Below are 20,075 nucleotides of genomic sequence, written 5' to 3'. Positions count from 1 at the left end.
AATGACCCAGATTTGAGGGACTATATTGGGAGTCAAGAGCCTGCCGGCTCTCTAAATGTAGGGTGACTTCGTCCTGCAGCCAAATGTTCCCCTTCCCCTGCCTTTTCTCATATGTCACTTTGTTGTTCAAAGGGGTTTTGGAAGGTCACAAAGAGTCAACTTAATAAGTGAAAAAATGGAAGGAGAGATCACAATCAAGGACCACTTTACCTGAAGTGATATAATTATTCTGAGCCTGAGTAGACAGTCCTAAATGTCAAGTCACTCCAACTATTTTGTTTTTAACAATATCAGTGAGCTAAAAACATTAAGGTAATGCTACTCCTGCAAATGTTAAAAATTGATAATTACTGAGTCTTTAATATATGCTAGGCAACAGCCTAGAATAGAACAGGCCACTCAAGCTTCAATTTGTAGAAGACTTTTTCCTTAGTCCTACCCCACTGTGTTGTATTCTTGACACACACTCTCAGTCTGCATCTCTAGATAGAACTGAACATTTTGTTTATGCACCAAACCTGAGAGTCAACCAATGTAGGAAAACTTTATTAAGAAACCCACCCAATATACGACTTCTCAAGTGGTGCTAGTGGTAAAGAATCTGCCTGCCCATGCAGGAGACATAAGGGATGTGGCTTCAAACCCCAGGAGAAGGGAATGGCAACCCACTCCAGCATTCTTGCCTGGAGAATCCCATGGACAGGGGAGCCTGGCGGGCTATAGTCCATAACATCACAAAGAGTTGGACACAACTGAGTGACTTCACATGCACACACAACCCAATATAAGGCCCGTATTTAACGCACAAGGCAGCATAGCACTCTACCATTGTACCAAACATACTAAGAATTTGGATATTTTCTCCTTACATTGACCTTTCTTCTTTTTTCTCACTGCCATTTTATTTTCCGCCAAAATTTCAACATTCTCTAGGTCAGGTGCTTCTAGGGAAGTCAGGCTTGATCAGTCATGGTCTTCCTTCTACCTCATCCACGGGAACTCAGTCTATTAAGATACTCACCAGTGTGTATTAATTGGCTTTGCTATGCTTTACCAATCCAATTTTAGCTGGTTTTCTTGTTCATTTAAAAATATTTTGACCTAGAGAACCAAGTTTAATCAGAAGCCTGGAATTTACAGCGATGCCTTTGAGGATATGCTCAATAAATACTTGGTACTTACAGTGTTGATAGTGATGAGTTGGTTAAGTGATATGTCAAGCAGTTGGGAAACGAGAAATTTGACCCTCACAGGGGAGAACAAACACAGATACTAACTTTAAGACCACAGACACAGCCTAACTAATTAAAAAAAATCTGGTCCTTATGTTTTCTCTTCCAGTTTTAGTCTAGTCATGGACTTAAGGAGAAGGAAATGGCAACCCACTCTAGTATTCTTACCGGGAAAATTCCATGGGCAGAGGAGCCTAGTGGACTACAGTCCATGGGGTTGCAAAGAGTTGGATATGACTGAGTACACACACATATGGATTTAAAGTAGGTGGACCCTGGGGTTAGGAGAAAGCCAAGTATAATTGCTTAATTGATCATGATAACTGGTCAGCACTAGAGCTTTTGAGGCTTCAGAGTACTAGAAAGAAGTTCTGCAACAACTGGCCATCGGCTCAGGAGAAGAGGAGGCTACTATAGAGAAGGGCCTTTTCTGCTATGCTACACTAGCATGGTGAGCTGAAGATTCCAGTGGGTAAAAGAAACTCCATTACTCTTGCTTCTGTGGAATATTGGGGAGAGTCAAATGACCCTTTAATTACCAGTTTAGTCATCAATAATGGAAGATTTGCCAGGGAAGGATTAAATACTTTCTAGTTTGCAGGCTTTTTGCCTGGAAGTTTGCCCAAACCTGCAACCACATGCCTCAGTTTCTCTTACTGTCTTCCACAGCCCCATCCTTTCCTTGCCCTGAACAATTTTTTCCCCCCTCAGATTTCTAAAAATAAAATGAAACACTGTATATTTAGAGAGTTGACTTAATTAAATGTGTGATTCATTTAGGGTTAGGGTTTCTAAAGGGGTACCCTTTAGAAAGAGTGCAAGTATTGTTTCATGCATAAGGTGCCTCTAATAATTTCTATAAGTACTCTGTTATTAGATCTTGGATAAGTATGCCTCATTGTAACATTTTTACAATGGAAAAACCAGATTCAGTTCATGATTTATAACTCACAACACTTTTTCTGAAACATTCTGTAATCTTTAGCATTAATACTACATACATGTATGTAGGGCCAGGAAGCTAAATAAATTGATAAAGTGTATCTGCAGAAGAAAAATATTTATGCATTTACAAATTACAAACCCTCAACTTAGTGTGTAGATTTATACACATGCTTTATAAGTCAGAATATGAGAGACAGTTGAATTAGTACATAAAGTTTTTATTTAAAGTTTTCCCCTTCCAAGCAAGCTTCATTTACACATTCTAATACTGTACAAAATTTACATTCTCTGTGACTTATTTATTTATTCACTCTTCACTTTCTAATAGTTTATGCCTTTCTGAAAGACAGAAAGCTTTACTTATAGTTCTCATAAATGCTTTTATTTATTTTGGCTAGAAATAAAAAATAAATGAAGAACAAGTCCAAGGAAAGCAAATACCCTTATATAAACTGACTTTGGGAAGAGATGGGGACTGTTGACAATAAAAGGTTTTGAAGGAGACCTTGTATTCTTCATGACATCGGCTGGGAATTTTATCACAAAGTACTGTAACCTTTCTTTCTATGTATTCATATGCGGTCAAGGAAAAAGAAATGAAAAGTTGATTCCACTGGATATATATATTTATATATATATATTTTTACAACGGATCCTTTGGATCTGAACATACAAATAAATACAAAAACAACAAGGATTGCACTTTACTGTAGAAATGGCATTGGATTCCAGTACACCCATCCATCTTGACATGCTCCACAGTGAAACACTGTCACCAGGGCAATTTTAATCAGTGGCTTCCCTATGTGGTTATTTTTGAACGACATACTTGTTGAGGGATTTGAAAACATCTCTGGGTGATTCACAAAATATTTTAGGCTTTGATTTATTCCTAATTGTTGCTGTGGCAGCTCTGAAGAGCTTGAAGATCAAATCCATGTTGCTGCTAGTTTTTCTCTATTGTAGGTCACACTGATACTGTCTCATCCTTTTCTGACCTTCTGCTCCTAAACTCCTCATGCTTCTCAAGACAGCTAGTGATGGCTCGCTTCACTGAGCCCAGGCATCTCTGGTGACAACAAAGAAATGTAATGAGTTGAGGGGAAGGAGGGTTCATCAGGTGCTTTTCTAGAGCCACATCTAGAGTCTTTTCTAGAGCCAAAGGTGTGGAAGAGGGAGAGCTATTGTTTGAGGAGCTACAGGTTGCTCCTTAGGCTCTTTGTGACCCCATGGACTGTAGCCCACCAGGCTCCTCTGTCCATGGGATTCCCCAGGCAAAAAATATTGGAGTGGGCTGCCATACCCTCCTCCAAGGGATCGTCCCAATCCAGGGATTGAACTCATGTCTCTTAAGTCTCCTGCATTGGCAGGCGGGTTCTTTACCACTAGCACCACCTGGGAGGCCCTGTTCAGTACTTATATGCTACCCCAAATTAGAAAGCCTGAGCCTCTATTAACTGAACAGTGCATTTTGTTTTAATTTTTTGGATAAAACTGAGGACACAGAATTTATGACTCTGGTTAGCCTGGAACTGACAGGGCAGAAAGAAGTTGCTACAAGAGCCAAATATCTTTTGCTTCTCGGTTCCCACGAGGTGCTGTGAGGGGCAGAAGGTATATAAAATGAAGTTCTATGGAACAAAAACATTCCTCTTCAGTCTTACATGAGTTTCTATAACTGTGTTGCCTACAGAATCTGTGAAGCTGCCACAGGTTAGGAATATAGAATCAGTAGCCATTTCTGTAATGTAGTATGAGTGTTTTGGTGGGTCAAATTTGGAATCATTCATGAACACAATATCCCCAAAACTTCAACATAGATCACATGCAGGTAAACTACAATGCACAATACTGATCTCAGGTCTCTCGGGGGGCACTCTGCTGTATTTTCTTTATCCTGTTGAAAGTCGAGATCCACATGAGGGGATTTCATAAAGCTGGGACAAGTTAAAACCAGTCTGAAATGGAAGAGTCTGTCACCACAGGAAGTTTGATGTGATCCGAGTTACAGACAGAGTTTCCGTTCAAGAACAGGTCTTTTCCTTTTGTAGCTTCTTGTAAATCATCAGACACTAAAGTGGGTTTCGGCAGATGTAGCATTGTTCTGGCTACAACAGGGATGTCACTTGTCACTGCTTCCTAGAATGCGTCGTTCCGGGGTTTCCTGCTGTTATTTGTTGTAAGGTACGCAGGCGGGCAGGATAACTGTTGCACAGGCTGGCCCTGCCAGCGGTTCTGCCACATCTCCTTCGAGTTCTGTCCAGCTGCCTTTTTCTGGACAATAGCAAATTGTGGATGACTTGTAGGCTCCCTGGAATGGAGAGCAGAGAGCCTTAGGGAAGGCTGTTCAGAGAAGTGCCATGGCAACCTTATTTATCACATCTACCTTGGGAAGACAGTCTTGTCTCTCTGCTCTTGCTAAAAAATTCCAAATAAAAGCGGTGAATTTTAAATTATTGTATTCTAAGGGAGAATTTGAGGCCAGCAAGATTTTGGGTGTATGTGTGGCTGATAATAAAATCAAGCAACTATAATGCCCCAGATGGTTTACAAATCCTTTATGATAACTTAGCCCACGTTGGAAATTATCCTTCTGGTTTAAGTTTTACAAAAGGAAAATTTATCTTAAATATTCTATGATAACTTACCCCAAGTTGGAAATTATCCCTCGTTTAAGTTTTAAAAAAGAAATAATTATCTTAAACATTCAAATAATTGAAGTAAATTGGATTTTAGATTATCACCTCACTTTTCCATTTTTTATCTTACTACTATACAGAATCAGAGACAGAGGGTTCAAAACCAGTTTAAAATAAACTGGAAATGAAGGTTTGTCAATTTCTTCACATGTTGATCTATTTGTTTTCAAGGGGCCACATGAGGAATAAAAAATGTCTTTGATATTGTTTCCTTTGTTAACCTAGGTGGCTAGTGCTTGTATATTTCCCTTTCTTAACCAAAGCAGCCTTGTTTTTTACCATAGGCAAGAAAAAAACCCCAAAATCCCAACCAACATAATCATCTTCTGGTTCCAAACATACACACTTTTGCAGCTAGCAATGTATGCCAGCAAATAAGGACGTAGATTAATATCTAGTGATATATGTCAATACAGTTCACTTCCACAAGACTATAACTTTTAAAGGCTCTTCAAAACTTTAAATAACAATCTTGCTGGATGCAAAAGAAATGAGGTTAATTAATATTATTAAAACCCCAAATTAATCTTATAAAACCAACACATTCTTATAGGAAAATACAGTCATCATTTCAAAAGTGGCTGTGTAGACCTTTAGACTTTAGTCTTCTGATATGTCATCTGAATTACATAGCCCCCCTCCTGTATGTTCTTGCTATTAATAAAATAAATAAATAAATAAAATTCTTTTAAAGCTGAACTCAGGTCCTTACCAATAACAGTCTATAGGAACTATGGAGACAGAAGACTATTTTTAAATGTCAACACAAGGAAATCATTAACCAATACCAGAATGTTGGATATTCTATAAGATAACTGACCTTGCTGTTTCAACAAGTCAACGGTATGGGACAGAACGAGGGGTAGGCGTAATTCTCCAGACTGTGGGGGATGTCTGAGATATAATAGCAAAATGTAAGTGAGGCCTTTTGAATCCTAATTTGAACATGTCAATTTGAAAAGCAGATTTTTTTTTCCAGATCAATGGGATAAACTTGAAAATGGATAGGATATAAAGGAATTACTGTTGATTTTATTGGGTGTAATAATGATAGTGTGTTTATATAAACAAGTGATGTTTTTACAAAGAAATACTGGAGCATTTAGGTTGAAATAATATGTCTAGAATTTGCTTCAAATTGCTTCAACCAAATATTTTTAGAAGGAGGAGAGATACAGTAAGTATTGCAAAGCACTGATAGGTTGCCGAAATTGGATGGTACACTAATGAGGGCCCACTCAGCTCTCAGTTTTTGTGTACGTTTGGAAATTTTCATGGTAAAGAGTGGGGCAAAGTGGAAAGCAATGGCAAATTACATAATCCTAAATAGAATTTGTGGATAACTGAACCATTATTTTCCATTTTCTACGCTTTGCCTGTCAGAAACTTTTCAGACTCTCCTAAACAGATTTAACAGACATCTGTAAAACCACTTCAGCCCGACTTTTAGCTGGAAAGCATGAGGATGGGAGAGAAGCTGAGACCTACCGCATTTTGTGATACCATTGACCAGACAGCAAGCCAGCTCTACACCAACCACACTGATTCTATTTTACTGCTTAAAGTAATTTATTGTGTGCATATAAGCGTGATACTCTTAAAAGGTATTTGTGTGCGTGGTAACACATTTGGAGGGAAATGAAAAGTAAGCACAAGCAAAAAGGAGGACGAGAAGGTAAATGCAGACACGTACCATGCTCCAGCTGTAGCCTCCCACCAGGTAAATGCTGTCATCAAGCACTGCGCAGCCAGGACCACTGCGACCCTCTAAAATGGGTGTCTGGAGAATATTCCACTGGTCACCTTTTGGGTCATAGCATTCCACCAGCATTACATCGAGATGGGAGAAACCTAAGTGACATAGCAAAATGGAATTAACAAAGAATAAACTCTCGGGGTTTCAATTTAAGGGTAGGGCTTCTTTTAAAATAAATGACCAGAGCCAAGAAATAGACAGCTATACCTTTGCAGATGTATGTATAAATTTAAGGGTGAAATCGGGAGATGTCAGAAAGACCTGACAAGCAAACGAATAAAAAATCCTCCCAAACCCCAACACTTGATGTTTTGGATTAATTTAAAGCAAAAATGCCTGGCTAGATGTCATTGGCAAAGGTTGATTTACCTTGGAGTATCAGTAAAGATTTACTTAAATCTTATTAAAAAGTTTTAGCAATATGTGAACCGTGAAATTCCAGATGTTCAAGCTCCTTTTAGAAAAGACAGAGGAACCAGAAATCAAATTGCCAACATCCGTTGGATCATTGAAAAAGCAAGAGAGTTCCAGAAAAATGTCTATTTCTGCTTTATTGACTATGCCAAAGCCTTTGACTGTGTGGATCACAACAAACTGTGGAAAATTCTTCAAGAGGTGGGAATACCAGACCACTTGACCTGCCTCTTGAGAAACCTGTATGCAGGTCAGGAAGCAACAGTTAGAACTGGACATGGAACAACAGACTGGTTCCAAATAGGAAAAGGAATACCTCAAGGCTGTATATTGTCACCCTGCTTATATAACTTATATGCAGAGTACATCATGAGAAATGCTGGGCTGGAGGAGGCACAGGCTGGAATCAAGATTGCGGGAGAAATATCAATAACCTCAGATATGCAGATGACACCACCCTATGGCAGAAAGTGAAGAAGAACTAAAGAGCCTCTTGATGAAGGTGAAAGAGGAGAGTGAAAAAGTTGGCTTAAAGCTTAACATTCAGAAAACTAAGATCATGGCATCTGGTCCCATCACTTCATGGGAGATAGATGGGGAAACAGTGGCTGACTTTATTTTTCTGGGCTCCAAAATCACTGCAGATGGTGATTGTAGCCATGAAATTAAAAGACGCTTACTCCTTGGAAGGAAAGTTATAACCAACTTAGACAGCATATTGAAAAGCAGAGACATTACTTTGCCAACAAAGGTCTGTCTAGTCAAGGCTATGGTTTTTCCAGTGTTCATGTATGGATTTGAGAGCTGTACTATAAAGAAAGCTGAGCACCAAAGAATTGATGCTTTTGAACTATGGTGTTGAAGACTCTTGAGAGCCCCTTGGACTGCAAGGAGATCCAACCAGTCCATCCTAAAGGAAATCAGTCCTGGGTGTTCATTGGAAGGACTGATGCTGAAGATGAAACTCCAATACTTTGGCCACCTGATGCGAAGAGCTGACTCATTTGAAAAGACCCTGATGCTGGGAAAGATTGAGGGCAGGAGAAAGGGATGACAGAGGATGAGATGGTTGGATAGCATCACAGACTCAATGGATATGGGTTTGGGTGAACTCCAGGAGTTGGTGATGGACAGGGAGGCCGGGTGTGCTGTGGTTCATGGGGTCGCAAAGAGTCAGACACAACCGAGCGACTGAACTGAACTGAACTGAAAAAGCTTTAAAATAGTAATAGCTAAGGCAAGCATTTTATAGACTGCTTATAATAATCTGGTTCTTTTCTAAGTATTTTATATGAAGGAACTCATTTAATCCTCTCAACCACCCTATAGATATTTCTACATTATATTCATTTTATAGATGAGAAACTGAGGAACAGATGGAATTTTAACCTAAATAAGTCACACAGCCTGTAGCTAGGCTGAGATTTGAAACCAAACGAATAGGCTTCAAAAGACTCACTTTTACAGACAAAACTTAACTGCCTTTCTTAAGTGAATATTCAATTCTCTCAAAATCTTTTACTTTTTTTTAACAGTCTGATTATATAAACACCTGTGATGACGTGCTTTAACTATTATAAACTTGAAAATACTTAAAAATGACACTTATCCAGTACTTATTACATTTAGGGGTAGATATGTATTACAAAATAACAGAAAAAATATCCGTATCTAACCTGTGGTTTAAGATGGGTATATGATTGGAAAATAAATGCATGAACAAAGGTGAAATTGCTCATTTATGTCCAACTCTTTGTGACCCTTTGGACTGTAGCCCACCAGGCTCCTCCATCCATGGGATTTTCCAGGCAAGAATACTGGAGTGGGTTGCCATTCCTATCTCCAGGGGATATTTCTGGCCCAGGGATCAAACTCGGGTCTCCCGCATTGCAGGCAGACTCTTTACCATCTGAGCCACCAAAAATCCCATATATGGGTATATGATTGGAAAATAAATGCATAGAATGGCCTTATGTGCCATGCCCAGATGGCCTGTATTTCATTTCATTCAGTTTCAAGAATCATGGAAGGTCAGAGCTGGTGGAGATTTTAGAGACCAACTTGACCAGCTTCTTCATTTACAGATGAGAAAACTGAAGCTCAAAGTGGTTCCACAATGTTCTCAGCATCACAGCTCTCTCTGCTTTCCTGTAAAATTCAGTGCTACACACACGCACACAAACTACAAAAAACATGCTGCCATATACACAATAAGGAGGGAAAAGAGCCACATGTGGTTCTAAGAATACAATGTTACTTATTAAATAAGCAAATGGAAAGAATTTGAGAATCATAGATGGTTTGATATTCAACTCTTCAAAGAATTCTAAATTTAGACATGAAATTCTGTTTTCTTTAAGAAAAATCACATTCATTTCTTTGTGCAGCTCTAAATTAAAAAAAAAAAAAGGTTCTTTACGATGATTACAAAAACAATTTTCTGGAAAAAATCCATTACTATAACTTGGTGATAAGGGATAATTTATTTTACTGAATTCATTGTTACAACCAATTGTTTGTGCTTTTCAGTTATTAATGCTCTTGTTTTTTATTTTCTGTAGACATCATTATTCATTTCTTTAATGTGTGTGGTAACTTCAAAATAATCCTATCTGCAGGAGAGCCAAAATAAGTGCTTGCCCAAGGGTACTGCTAATTTGCAAAGAGTAGATTTTATTTGGTCAACATGTTTTATACTTGGTTAACTATGATTATCTAACAAGAAACCCCCTTAGCAAGAAACATGAGATGCAAATGTTATTGTGATTTTAAAAAAAGAAGACCTTTCAAATGATTTCCTCCAATTGCATATAAGCGATCATTCATCACAGCCAAAGTGTGGATGGCGCGTTTTGTGTTCATATCTTGTTTTCGAGCCCAGACATCCATGACGGGGTCATAGCAATATAGCCACGGGACATACTCTCCATTGTGTACACCCCCTGTGAATTAAACATAGACACACAAGTCAAGAAGTGCCTTGGAACTGAACTTTGTAGCAGAAAGTGGAGGAATGACTTGCCTGAAATGTATATTTTCCCATTGTGCACTGCTCCTGCATGAGCTGCCAGAGGCTGTGGCAGAGAGACACGTAACGCCATTCATTTGTTTCCAGGTTATAGCACTCCACACTGGACAAGTAACCAGTTTCATTCCGTCCACCAATCACATATAAATGTTTGTCCAACCGGCATGCGTAGAAACTGGCTCTTCTACAATGAAAAAAAAAACCCAACAAAAAAACACCCCTCTGTAAATCACAAAGTAGCCCAATCAGTCAGGGAAAGCGGGGGCATCCTCCTCAGTCACTCAGTCATGTCCAACTCTTTGTGACCCTTTGGACTGTAGCCCACCAGGCTCCTCTGTCCATAGGATTCTCCAGGTAAGAATACTGGAGTGGGTTGCCATGATCATCTCCAGGGGATCTTTCTGACTCAGTGATTGAAGCCTCATCTCATGTGTCTCCTGCATTGCAGGCAGATTCATTACATGCTGAGCCATCAGGGAAGCCCCAGAAAGGGGTACAGATCTTTGGACATTACACAAATGACTCCTTGCTAAATCAGAGACCTTGAATAGTAATCATCCGTAATGCCCATCCTGGTTAACATTATTGACACTAAAATCACAGTAGAGGAGAAATTTACAACTCTTTGTTTTAGCTCTTTTTATCTTGCTTTTATACACTATTCAAGTGTTCACTAATGTTTGGGATATTTGGTACCTTGTAAAGATATCACAGCTCAGTAAGACAAAGTGAAAAATGAGGTAGATAATGTAACAATAATAAATTATCTTGACATTCACTTTCTTTATGGTCCTTCAAGGGTCATTGTTCCCAATTTATAAGAGAACTACATCATCAAAATTTTTCTTCAATTATCTTTTTTTTTCTCTTTTTTCCCCCAGTATGACTGCAAGTAGAGAAACTTTTCGGACTGAATACAGTGTTGAAAGTTTGCTCTTAGGAATTTCATCTGTGTAACTCTTGGTGTTCTTACAAAGCCATAGGATATTTTTAAATCTCTTTTCAAGAAAGACTATTTATTAAATTACCTCACCTTCCTTCAAAGGCAAAAGACATGCAAGTTGTATTGAAAGGATTGGAGACAGGAAGGCCTTTCTGAGGGAGAATACAATCTAGGAGTGAGAGATTGAGGACCTGATATAGAGTTCTAGTAGAAGACATGGAAAGTGGTGATGGAAGATATATTAAAGGAAGATGTAAAGTTTAGCAACTAATAATAAATAAGAGCTGAGGGAGAAAAGAAGTTGGAAGAGTACTCAAAAAGTTGGAGTTAGGATGACAAGGTTGAAATCTTAAGCAAGACTTTAATCTTTAGCTTCTTTTTTTCTCACTGATGCTACTGGAATAAAATACTTCATAAGGATAACATGTGGGTCAATACTGGAAAAGAATAATTGTGACGTGCCAAGCCCTTCAGAGGCTTCCCAGGTGGCTCAGTGGTAAAGAATCTGCCTACCAATACAGGAGACTCAGGAGATGCAGGTTTGATCTCTGGGTTGGGAAGATCTCCTGGGGGAGGAAATGGCAACCTGCTCCAGTATTCTTGCCTGGGAAGTCTCATGAACAGAGGAGCCTGCAAGGTTATGCACGGGGTCACAAAGAGTTGGACACAACTGAGCATGCATGCACTAGCCCCTCAGAGAACATAACTTATGTTTGATGAATTAATGGTTTTTATAAAAATTTATAAAATTTTATAAAAATTATTTATAAAATTTTATAAAAATTGATGCTAAGACTCTTGGGCAAAGTCAATAGCAAAATAAAGAGTCCTAGAGGTTTTGAATCAGGTAAACCTATATTGTTTGAAGATTTTCCAAGCTGTGTTTATAAAGTGTCAAGACCTCTGGGAAGCAGTATATAGCATCTTGATGAACGGTTAGGACTCTGGAATCAGATTGCCTGGCCATATGACATATTGTAAAGTGCTTGTCATAGTGTCAACATTTTGTTCACTCTCATGAACTGTCAGTTGACATTATTTGGATAAAAATTTTTAAAAAAGCAGTTCTAATGAGATGGATGAAACTGGAGCCCATTATACAGAGTGAAGTAAGCCAGAAAGATAAAGAACATTACAGCATACTAACACATATATATGGAATTTAGAAAGATGGTAACGATAACCCTATATGCAAAACAGAAAAAGAGACACAGAAGTACAGAACAGACTTTTGAACTCTGTGGGAGAAGGTGAGGGTGGGATGTTTCGAAAGAACAGCATGTATATTATCTATGGTGAAACAGATCACCAGCCCAGGTGGGATGCATGAGACAAGTGTTCGGGCCTGGTGCACTGGGAAGACCCAGAAGAATCGGGTGGAGAGGGAGGTGGGAGGGGGGGATCGGGATGGGGGAATACGTGTAAATCTATGGCTGATTCATATCAATGTATGACAAAACCCACTGAAATGTTGTGAAGTAATTAGCCTCCAACTAATTAAAAAAAATAATAATAAAAATAAAAAAAAAATAAAAAAGCAGCCATTGTGATGTTTGCATATAAACTTCTCCTAATGGCATTTTCAGTGATGACTAAATTCTTTAATTTTTAAACACAATTTAGTACCATATACATGCATGCTTAGTCGTTCATGTCCAACTCTTTGCCACCCTATGAACTGTAGCCTGCCAGGCTCCTCTGTTTTCTGGCAAGAATACTGAAGTGGGTTGCCACTGCCTTCTCCAGGGGATCTTCCTAACCCAGGGATCAAATTCTCATCTCCTGTGTCTCCTGCATTGCAGGAGGATTCTTTACCACTGAGCCACCGGGGAAGCCCATATACATATGGCATATGTTATAGATGGTGATGTATTCAGTTTTTTTCCAGTTTTGTTGAGGTATAATTGACAAAACTAAAATAAACATCAAGGGTACAGTGTGATGATTTGGTACATGCATACATTGTCAAATGACTTTCACAATCAAATTAATTAACACTTCATCAGCTCACATATTAACCTCTATTTTTGTTTGGTGAGAACACTTAAGATCTACTCTCTTACCAAATTTCAAGTAAACAATAAGTATTATTAACTATAGTTATCATGCTGTAATTTGATCCTCAAAACTTACTCATCTTGCAATTGAAAGTTTGCATCCTTTTATCAATCTCTCCCTATTTCCCTCACCCCTATCCCCTGGCAGCCACCACTTTAATCGCTACTTCTTTAAGTTTGAAATACTTTAAAAATACAATTCCACATATAAGTGATATACAGCATTTGTCTTTCTCCGTCTGGCTTATTTCACTTAGTGTAATCACCTTCAGTCTCATTTATGTTTGTCATGTAAGTGGCAGAATTTCCTTCTTTTCTGCGGCTGAATAATATTCTAGTATATACGTGTGTGTGTGTGTGTGTGTGTGTGTAGGCTTCCCAGGTAGCGCAATGGTAAAGAATCTGCCTGCCAATGCAGGAGATGCAAGAAATACGGGTTTGATCCCTAGGTTGGGAAGATCCCCTGAAGGAGGAAATGGCAACCCACTTTGGTATTCTTGCCAGGAAAATTCCATGGACAGAGGAGCTTGGAGGGCTACAGTCCATGGGGTCTCAAAGAGCTGGACATGCCTGAGCAATGAGCACATACTTGCATATCTAATACACACCACATTTTCTTTATTTATCTGTCAACAGACACTTAGTCTGTTTCCACATCTTGGCATTTGTGAGTAATGCTGCCATGACCATGGCAGTGCAGACGTCTCTTTGAGATCTTGGTTTTGGTTCCTTTGGATACACTGTATATGCAAAATGGGATTGCTGGAATATAAAGTTCAGTTTTTCTGGATAGTCCTGGACTTGTTAGCATCATTGTTTATTTGAGAGTAGTATTTTGGCTATTTTTTCCCCTATATTTTCTTGATGGTTTTGACAGAAATGTGTGCTGTGGAAAACTCAGAAAAATGATGAAGAGAACTATGATGGAAAAAGAGAGAATGTTATGAAGGAGCATGAACAGGTGAGACAGATTTCACTAAATAAAGTTTGCTGCTAACCTGGGCCCATGTCTTCTGAGGGGTATGTGAAGCTCTGAAATTGTAAAAAAAAATCTTTTAAATAAAATGATATGCACACACACACACACATATAATGCTGTTGTTTAGTTGTAAGTCACATCTGACTCCTTGTGACCCATGGACTGTAGCCCACCAGTCTACTCTGTCCATGGGATTTCACAGGCCACCACACTGGAGTGGGTTGCCATTTCCCTCTCCAATATATTATAAATATGTGTACATATATGTTGTGAATGTGCATTTTTTTGGAGGCATATGTTTGGAGAAAAAGATTTTGAGGGGAATTTTTAATCAGATTATTAAGGGAATTGAAAACCTAAAATTTTGAAATTTTTTGGTATAAGGACATAAAAACTCATCTAAACATAAAATTAGGTTTAAAAACAATAGCAAAATTAAGTGCACATAGGTAGACCCTAGTTCCTTCCATTTCTCTAACCAGATTTCAATTGCTCTCTTATTGAATATGATGGGTCAAGGTTGCTTTACTAGTGCTTTTACCTTCTCAAGTTAAAATATTTCATGGAAAGGACTGACATGTCTATGAAAATTTGTATGAAAGTAACAGATATTTCTTTGCATCATTGACACAGGGTAGGTCAATATCCCTCTTCTGTATGATTCTATTACAAGTTTTGGAGCCTCTGAAATAACTAAGTTACTAATTTTACTAATAAACCGTCTTTAGTGGGCCAATTCCATAATTTGGACCATGTTAGTTGCAATATACTATATTCTAAGTTTTTCTGTGTATTATATGTACTATATTCTGGTCTAGAAGAGAAAAAATGCTAGTCATAACAAGCACAAAACTCTCTATTAAATTAAGTTTAGGTAGTGGAGAATCAGAGAAAGATCTTCTGGCAGTGTGAACTCCTTTTATCTTGTCTACAGTTTAATTTTCTCCCTCTTTCTGATCTTGATCCTTCCTCTCTTCACCCGAGGGAGCTGTCAGAACTGTCTATCCCCGACATTCCTAATGTGATGTTCCATGTGTACTCCTAGCTTTATCCACACAGTGTCACTGTTAGGTTCTGAATGGGGAAAAAAAATCAGTAGGTTTCACTTCCTGATGAAAAGTGCATTTTTATGTAGAAATTTTAATAGTGAAGGTTCTGAGTCTCTGACTTAGGCCCTTACATGCCCACAGTGAGAATTCATGAAATGCATCATAGAAGCACTGGATAGTTAATGGTCTATCAGCAACTGTGAACATTTGCTTGAGGTTAAAATTTTACCATACTGGGTCTCTCCTGGGAATGCTTCCTGTCCCTCCTCCCCACATGAAGAGCACACCTGATTAGGCTATTTTATTTGGGGGCAAAAGGAAGCTTACTGAAGATTTTTTTAATGGAATGACACTATCTGTATTTCAAGTTGTTTTTCTCTCCCTCCTCCACCCCTCCAACTCCTCTCCCAACCACAGAGATGGTATTCAATGAATTGAGATAAGTTTCAAATGACTATCGATGCCCTCTACAAATACACTTTGAACCTGTGTATAGTACAGATTTTTACAAGCCCTTTCTGAAGCTTAAGGTGGTCAGTTCATATCCTCAAGAGTCATACTGAGAGGGCTTCCCTGATGTCTCACTGGGTAAAGAATCCATTTGCAGTGCAGGAGACACAGGAGATGTGGGTTTCATCCCTTAGTCGGGAAGATCCCCTGGAGTAGGCAGGGGCAACCCACTCCAGTATTTTTGTCTGAGAATCCCATGGACAGAGGAGCCTGGCAGGCTTTAGTCCATGGGTTCTCAGAGTCCCACATGACTGAGCCACTAACACTTTCTTTCACTATCTGTTTCAACTTTTGACTTTTACCATCAGGTTAAAAATAACAGATTTTGTTAAACAGAATATTGCTTCTCATTGTTTCTTGTAAGGCTGCTAGAAACAAAATATTTAAATTTGGGAACTTCTTTGATGTACGTTTCTTGCTTTTCACTTACTCTGTGAAACTTAAGTTTTGTTACTGGTGCTTCCCAAGTGATTTTCCTCCCTCCCTCCCTCCTTCTATCCTTTCTTCCCTCCCCGCCCTCTCTTTTTTCTTTTTCGTTTCCTAGATTAGCTGGCAGGTAATATTTCCACAAGAATAACACCTAAAATGTCTACTCTTTTTGAAAACAAAATTGAATTCACCAAAGCATTTTTATTGATCCAATCATTCATTTTTGCCCTCTTCTTACTGAAGAATCAAATCCTAAATCTGAGACCAAAACAACTCTTGAGCTTTACATTCATCTTTGTACTTCTGTCTAACCCCTTCTGTCAGCAACCTCATAGGCAGCAGGCATACAATTCATGAGTTGACCTATGGTTGAGTAAGCCTGGAGATCATGTGCCCATTTCCTTGATGAACTGGGAGGGTGTTCTGCACTTGCATTATACTCGTTCGGAAGCTCTGATTAGGCAAGACATCTGAGGAATTTGCCCAGCCAGCTTTGTAGGAGTGGGTGACCCTAGGGGTGACTTTCAATGTGTTTCTATTATTCTTAATCAGTTTGGTAACTTCTCAGCATAGTAATAACTTCTCAGCAGTTTGGCAGCAGCTGACGGGATGAGGGGGATTCCCAGGGGGCTCAGCAGTAAAGAAACTGCCTGCAATGTAGGAGATGCAGGATCATCTCCCAGGTTCAACCCCTGGGTCGGGAAGATTTCCTGGAGGAGAGCTTGGCAGCGCACTTCAGTATTCTTCCTGGGAAAATCTCATGGACAGAGGAGCCTGGCGGGCTACAATCCATGGGGCTGCAAAGAGCCGGACACGACTCAAAGGACCGAGCACATGAACACAAGGGAAGGGGGAAGGAGGAAGGTGGGAACGTCCGGTGAGTCTGATTCATGATCTGTACAATGCAGAGCTAACTCAATTAAATATCACAAGAGATCTCTTTTCTAATCTGAAGAGTATCTCATATATATACATATTTTTCCTTCTTTGTTTAATTACCAATTAAACCACACTGGTAGCTAACTGTACTTGCTCGGGTGAATGGGAAGCTTGGCAATGACAGAAGAATTTCATTTTAAGTTATGGATTGCTGCCCGGGTCAACCAACCCATAGGAGATATGGCGCTAGAAGATTGACTGGGCATTTGTGAGATCTGCCTTTTCCCATTCAGCTCTGGAAGGAGCTCTTTATTTGGTCTATCGAGTTGATTGTTCGAAATCTAAAAAAAAACTTCTTTTACTAGGGACCTGACATGATATACCATAATGACTTGGAAAGAAACGTTAAACAGTCCATCCTGTCAACGGTGGCTGCCGGGCGCCGACAGACCATGGCAGGTCTTTTTATCAGGTCAATGAGCTGCTAAAAATTGTCTAAGTAGGACCCTGCCCTGATAGGCTATAGTGCCTCCGAGGAAGTCATTATAGAATATCAAGTAAACAATACACATTTTAAAAAATTACTAATTAGGTTTTGCAGCAATACTTCTCATCCTTAGGGGCTCTACAGTGAGATAATTGACCGCGACGTGAGTTATGCCTCCCAAACCCAAGGCGTGAAGGTTAATTATTGTGGTGAACAGCCCCCAGCAAAGGAGACCATGGTGATGAGATGCTGACATCTCAAACATGTTTTGATGTATATTTAATTTTTTTTAAATAAAACTTTTGGAATAGTTTGGATCAAAGGGTAAAGTGATACAGCTAACAATAACAGCAACCAGAAAATAACCCCGAAAGGAGAGAAATAAGGTATGTTGCAGAAAGACCTGAGGAAGCTTTTATATATACACGTATACACAACAGGAGGATTGAGAAATTTGTCAAGATATTAACTGAGCCAGAATAATTCCTTGAGGTACCTTTGAATTAGACATTCCTCTCTGTGGTCCTTAGACTATATTGTGCCTTGAAAATGACTAAAATGTCATTTTCAGTGTATAACTTTTAGTCCCTTGAAAGAGAGTTTCAATATCCTTATATGGAAAGGGACATTAGATACTACATTTATAGCAGAGATTCTTACTCTCTTTTGGCAGTAATGTACCTTTTTGAGTGAATGGTATGGTCTGAACATTTTTTTACTTGGAATTCATGATTAAGGATTTAACTTGATCTCAGTGTAATCTGTGGTGCTGGAGAAGACTCCTGAGAGTCCCTTGGACTGCAAGGAGATCAAGCCAGTCCATCCTAAAGGAAATCAGTCCTGAATATTCATTGGAAGCACTGATGCTGAAGGAGAAACTCCAATACTTTGGCCACCTGATGCAAACAGCTGACTCACTGAAAAAGACTCTGATTCTGGGAAAGACTGAAGGCAAAAGGAGAAGCAGGTGGCAGGGGATGAGATGGTTAGATAGCCTCATCGACTCAGTGGGCATGAATTTGAGAAAATTCAAAGATAGTGGAGATAGTGAAAGACAGAAGAACCAGGTGTGCTCCCGTCCACAGGGCTACAAAGAGTTGAATGTGACTTAGTGACAGAACAGCAGTGAAATCTGATTGAATGTTTATAAAAGGAGATGTTAAGGTTATGAAGGAATAAGAACAAAAATTATTTCTTAGATCAATTGAGAAGAGAAAATAGGTTGCAGCTTATTGTTACTATTATATCAGAGAATTTTCTCATGAGGATGTTGAGATATTATTTGAGAAGAACCAAGTGTTCAAGATTTAGTATGTGAATTTGCATGTATATATTAAGACATGGCCTCCTGCCTAAGTAATAGTCAGGAGAACTGAATGTGTACAAACACAGTTGCCTTATTGTCCTTTGACGTTAGAAAACTTTGGTGCAATAAACACTTCGTACATTACAAATCAGAGGACACAAATCAGAGGACACTGGAAAACTGACTTTTTATTAGATAGCAAATCACTTATTTTTAAACGTCTGATGGGGAGATGCTTGAGGAAGTAAACATAAGGAATTTGAGGTAGTGAGACTTGGAAACTTTAACAGTGAAATATCTGCATCTAAATACATACATTGTGAGAATGGTGTTCTATATTTCAGTGATAAGATTTGAATAAATTACAACTGAGAAGAGTGGAATAGACATGAAATTGTAGCTCTGCTTGTCAAAAAAACTAGTACAACACGGAAAAGGAAGACAAGCCATGGATGGGCATTATGCTAAGTAGAATAAGTCAGACAAAGATAAATACCATATGATATCACATATGTGTGGAATCCAAAAAATGCAACAGACTAGTGAATATAACAAAAAAGCAGCAGACTCACAGATATAGAGAACACTCTAGTGGTTACCAATTGGCAGAGGGAAGTGGGGAGGGGCAAGATAGGGATAGAGTATTAAGAAGTACAAATTATTAAGTATAAAATAAGTTACAAAGATCTATTATATAACACAGGGAACATAGCCAATATTTTAAAACTACAAATGGAGTGCAACCTTCAAAAATTGTGACTTTTTATATTGTACACTTATATGGTATTACACAGCAACTATGCTTCAATAAAAAAGTAAACTTTAATGTGAAAAAGAAAACAAGGAAGACAAGTTATATAAGTACTTTCTTCCTACATTGAAACAAATACTTGACCTATTATTTTTCTCCATCGAGTTAATGAGGCAGTTAATCAAAGTTGGCCAGGCCAGGTTTTGTATTTTGCCTCCAGGGTCATTCATTGGCTTTGTTTAGCATACCTTATCATGGAAAATCATTCAGTATCCTTCCTTTAGGTAAAGTAGCCACAAATGTTTCAGACACAAGGGATAAACACTTACCGTTCTTGCATGGGTGGAAGTTGTATCCAGCTATTAAATCGGGGGTCATATCGGCTGACAAAATTTGTACTGTGTTTTCCTGTAAAGATATATTGAGACACTTAAAACTTAGATTCCTTTGTTGTTTTGCACATTGAATAGGGTTTTATACGATGCCCCTGTTCTCTGGTTTAACAGATGAAAGCAGAGGGACTATCTAACATGGTATGAGAATGAGGAGTCAGAACAAAACTCTATGTGTCACTTTAAATATTTCTCTCCTTTTTCTTCTTTTCTCCTCTA

At 38.7% G+C, this 20,075-nt stretch overlaps 1 protein-coding gene across 1 annotated transcript in view; it reads right to left on the bottom strand.

Moving 5' to 3' along the window:
* Window positions 1-2,380: 2,380 nt before the first annotated feature.
* Window positions 2,381-20,075, bottom strand: part of KLHL14 (kelch like family member 14) — a 138,165-nt gene continuing 120,470 nt past the window's right edge. Inside the window, 6 exon segments of the mRNA XM_043444330.1 lie at window positions 2,381-4,488; window positions 6,570-6,727; window positions 9,830-9,988; window positions 10,069-10,134; window positions 10,137-10,258; window positions 19,794-19,872. Of these exon segments, the coding sequence (XP_043300265.1) occupies window positions 4,348-4,488; window positions 6,570-6,727; window positions 9,830-9,988; window positions 10,069-10,134; window positions 10,137-10,258; window positions 19,794-19,872 (725 nt within the window). The 3' untranslated portion in view covers window positions 2,381-4,347.

Source organism: Cervus canadensis, chromosome 23 (genome assembly GCF_019320065.1).
Source record: "Cervus canadensis isolate Bull #8, Minnesota chromosome 23, ASM1932006v1, whole genome shotgun sequence".
In the NCBI taxonomy this organism is placed as follows: Eukaryota; Metazoa; Chordata; class Mammalia; order Artiodactyla; family Cervidae; genus Cervus; species Cervus canadensis.
This window is presented reverse-complemented; position numbering and strand designations above follow the sequence as displayed.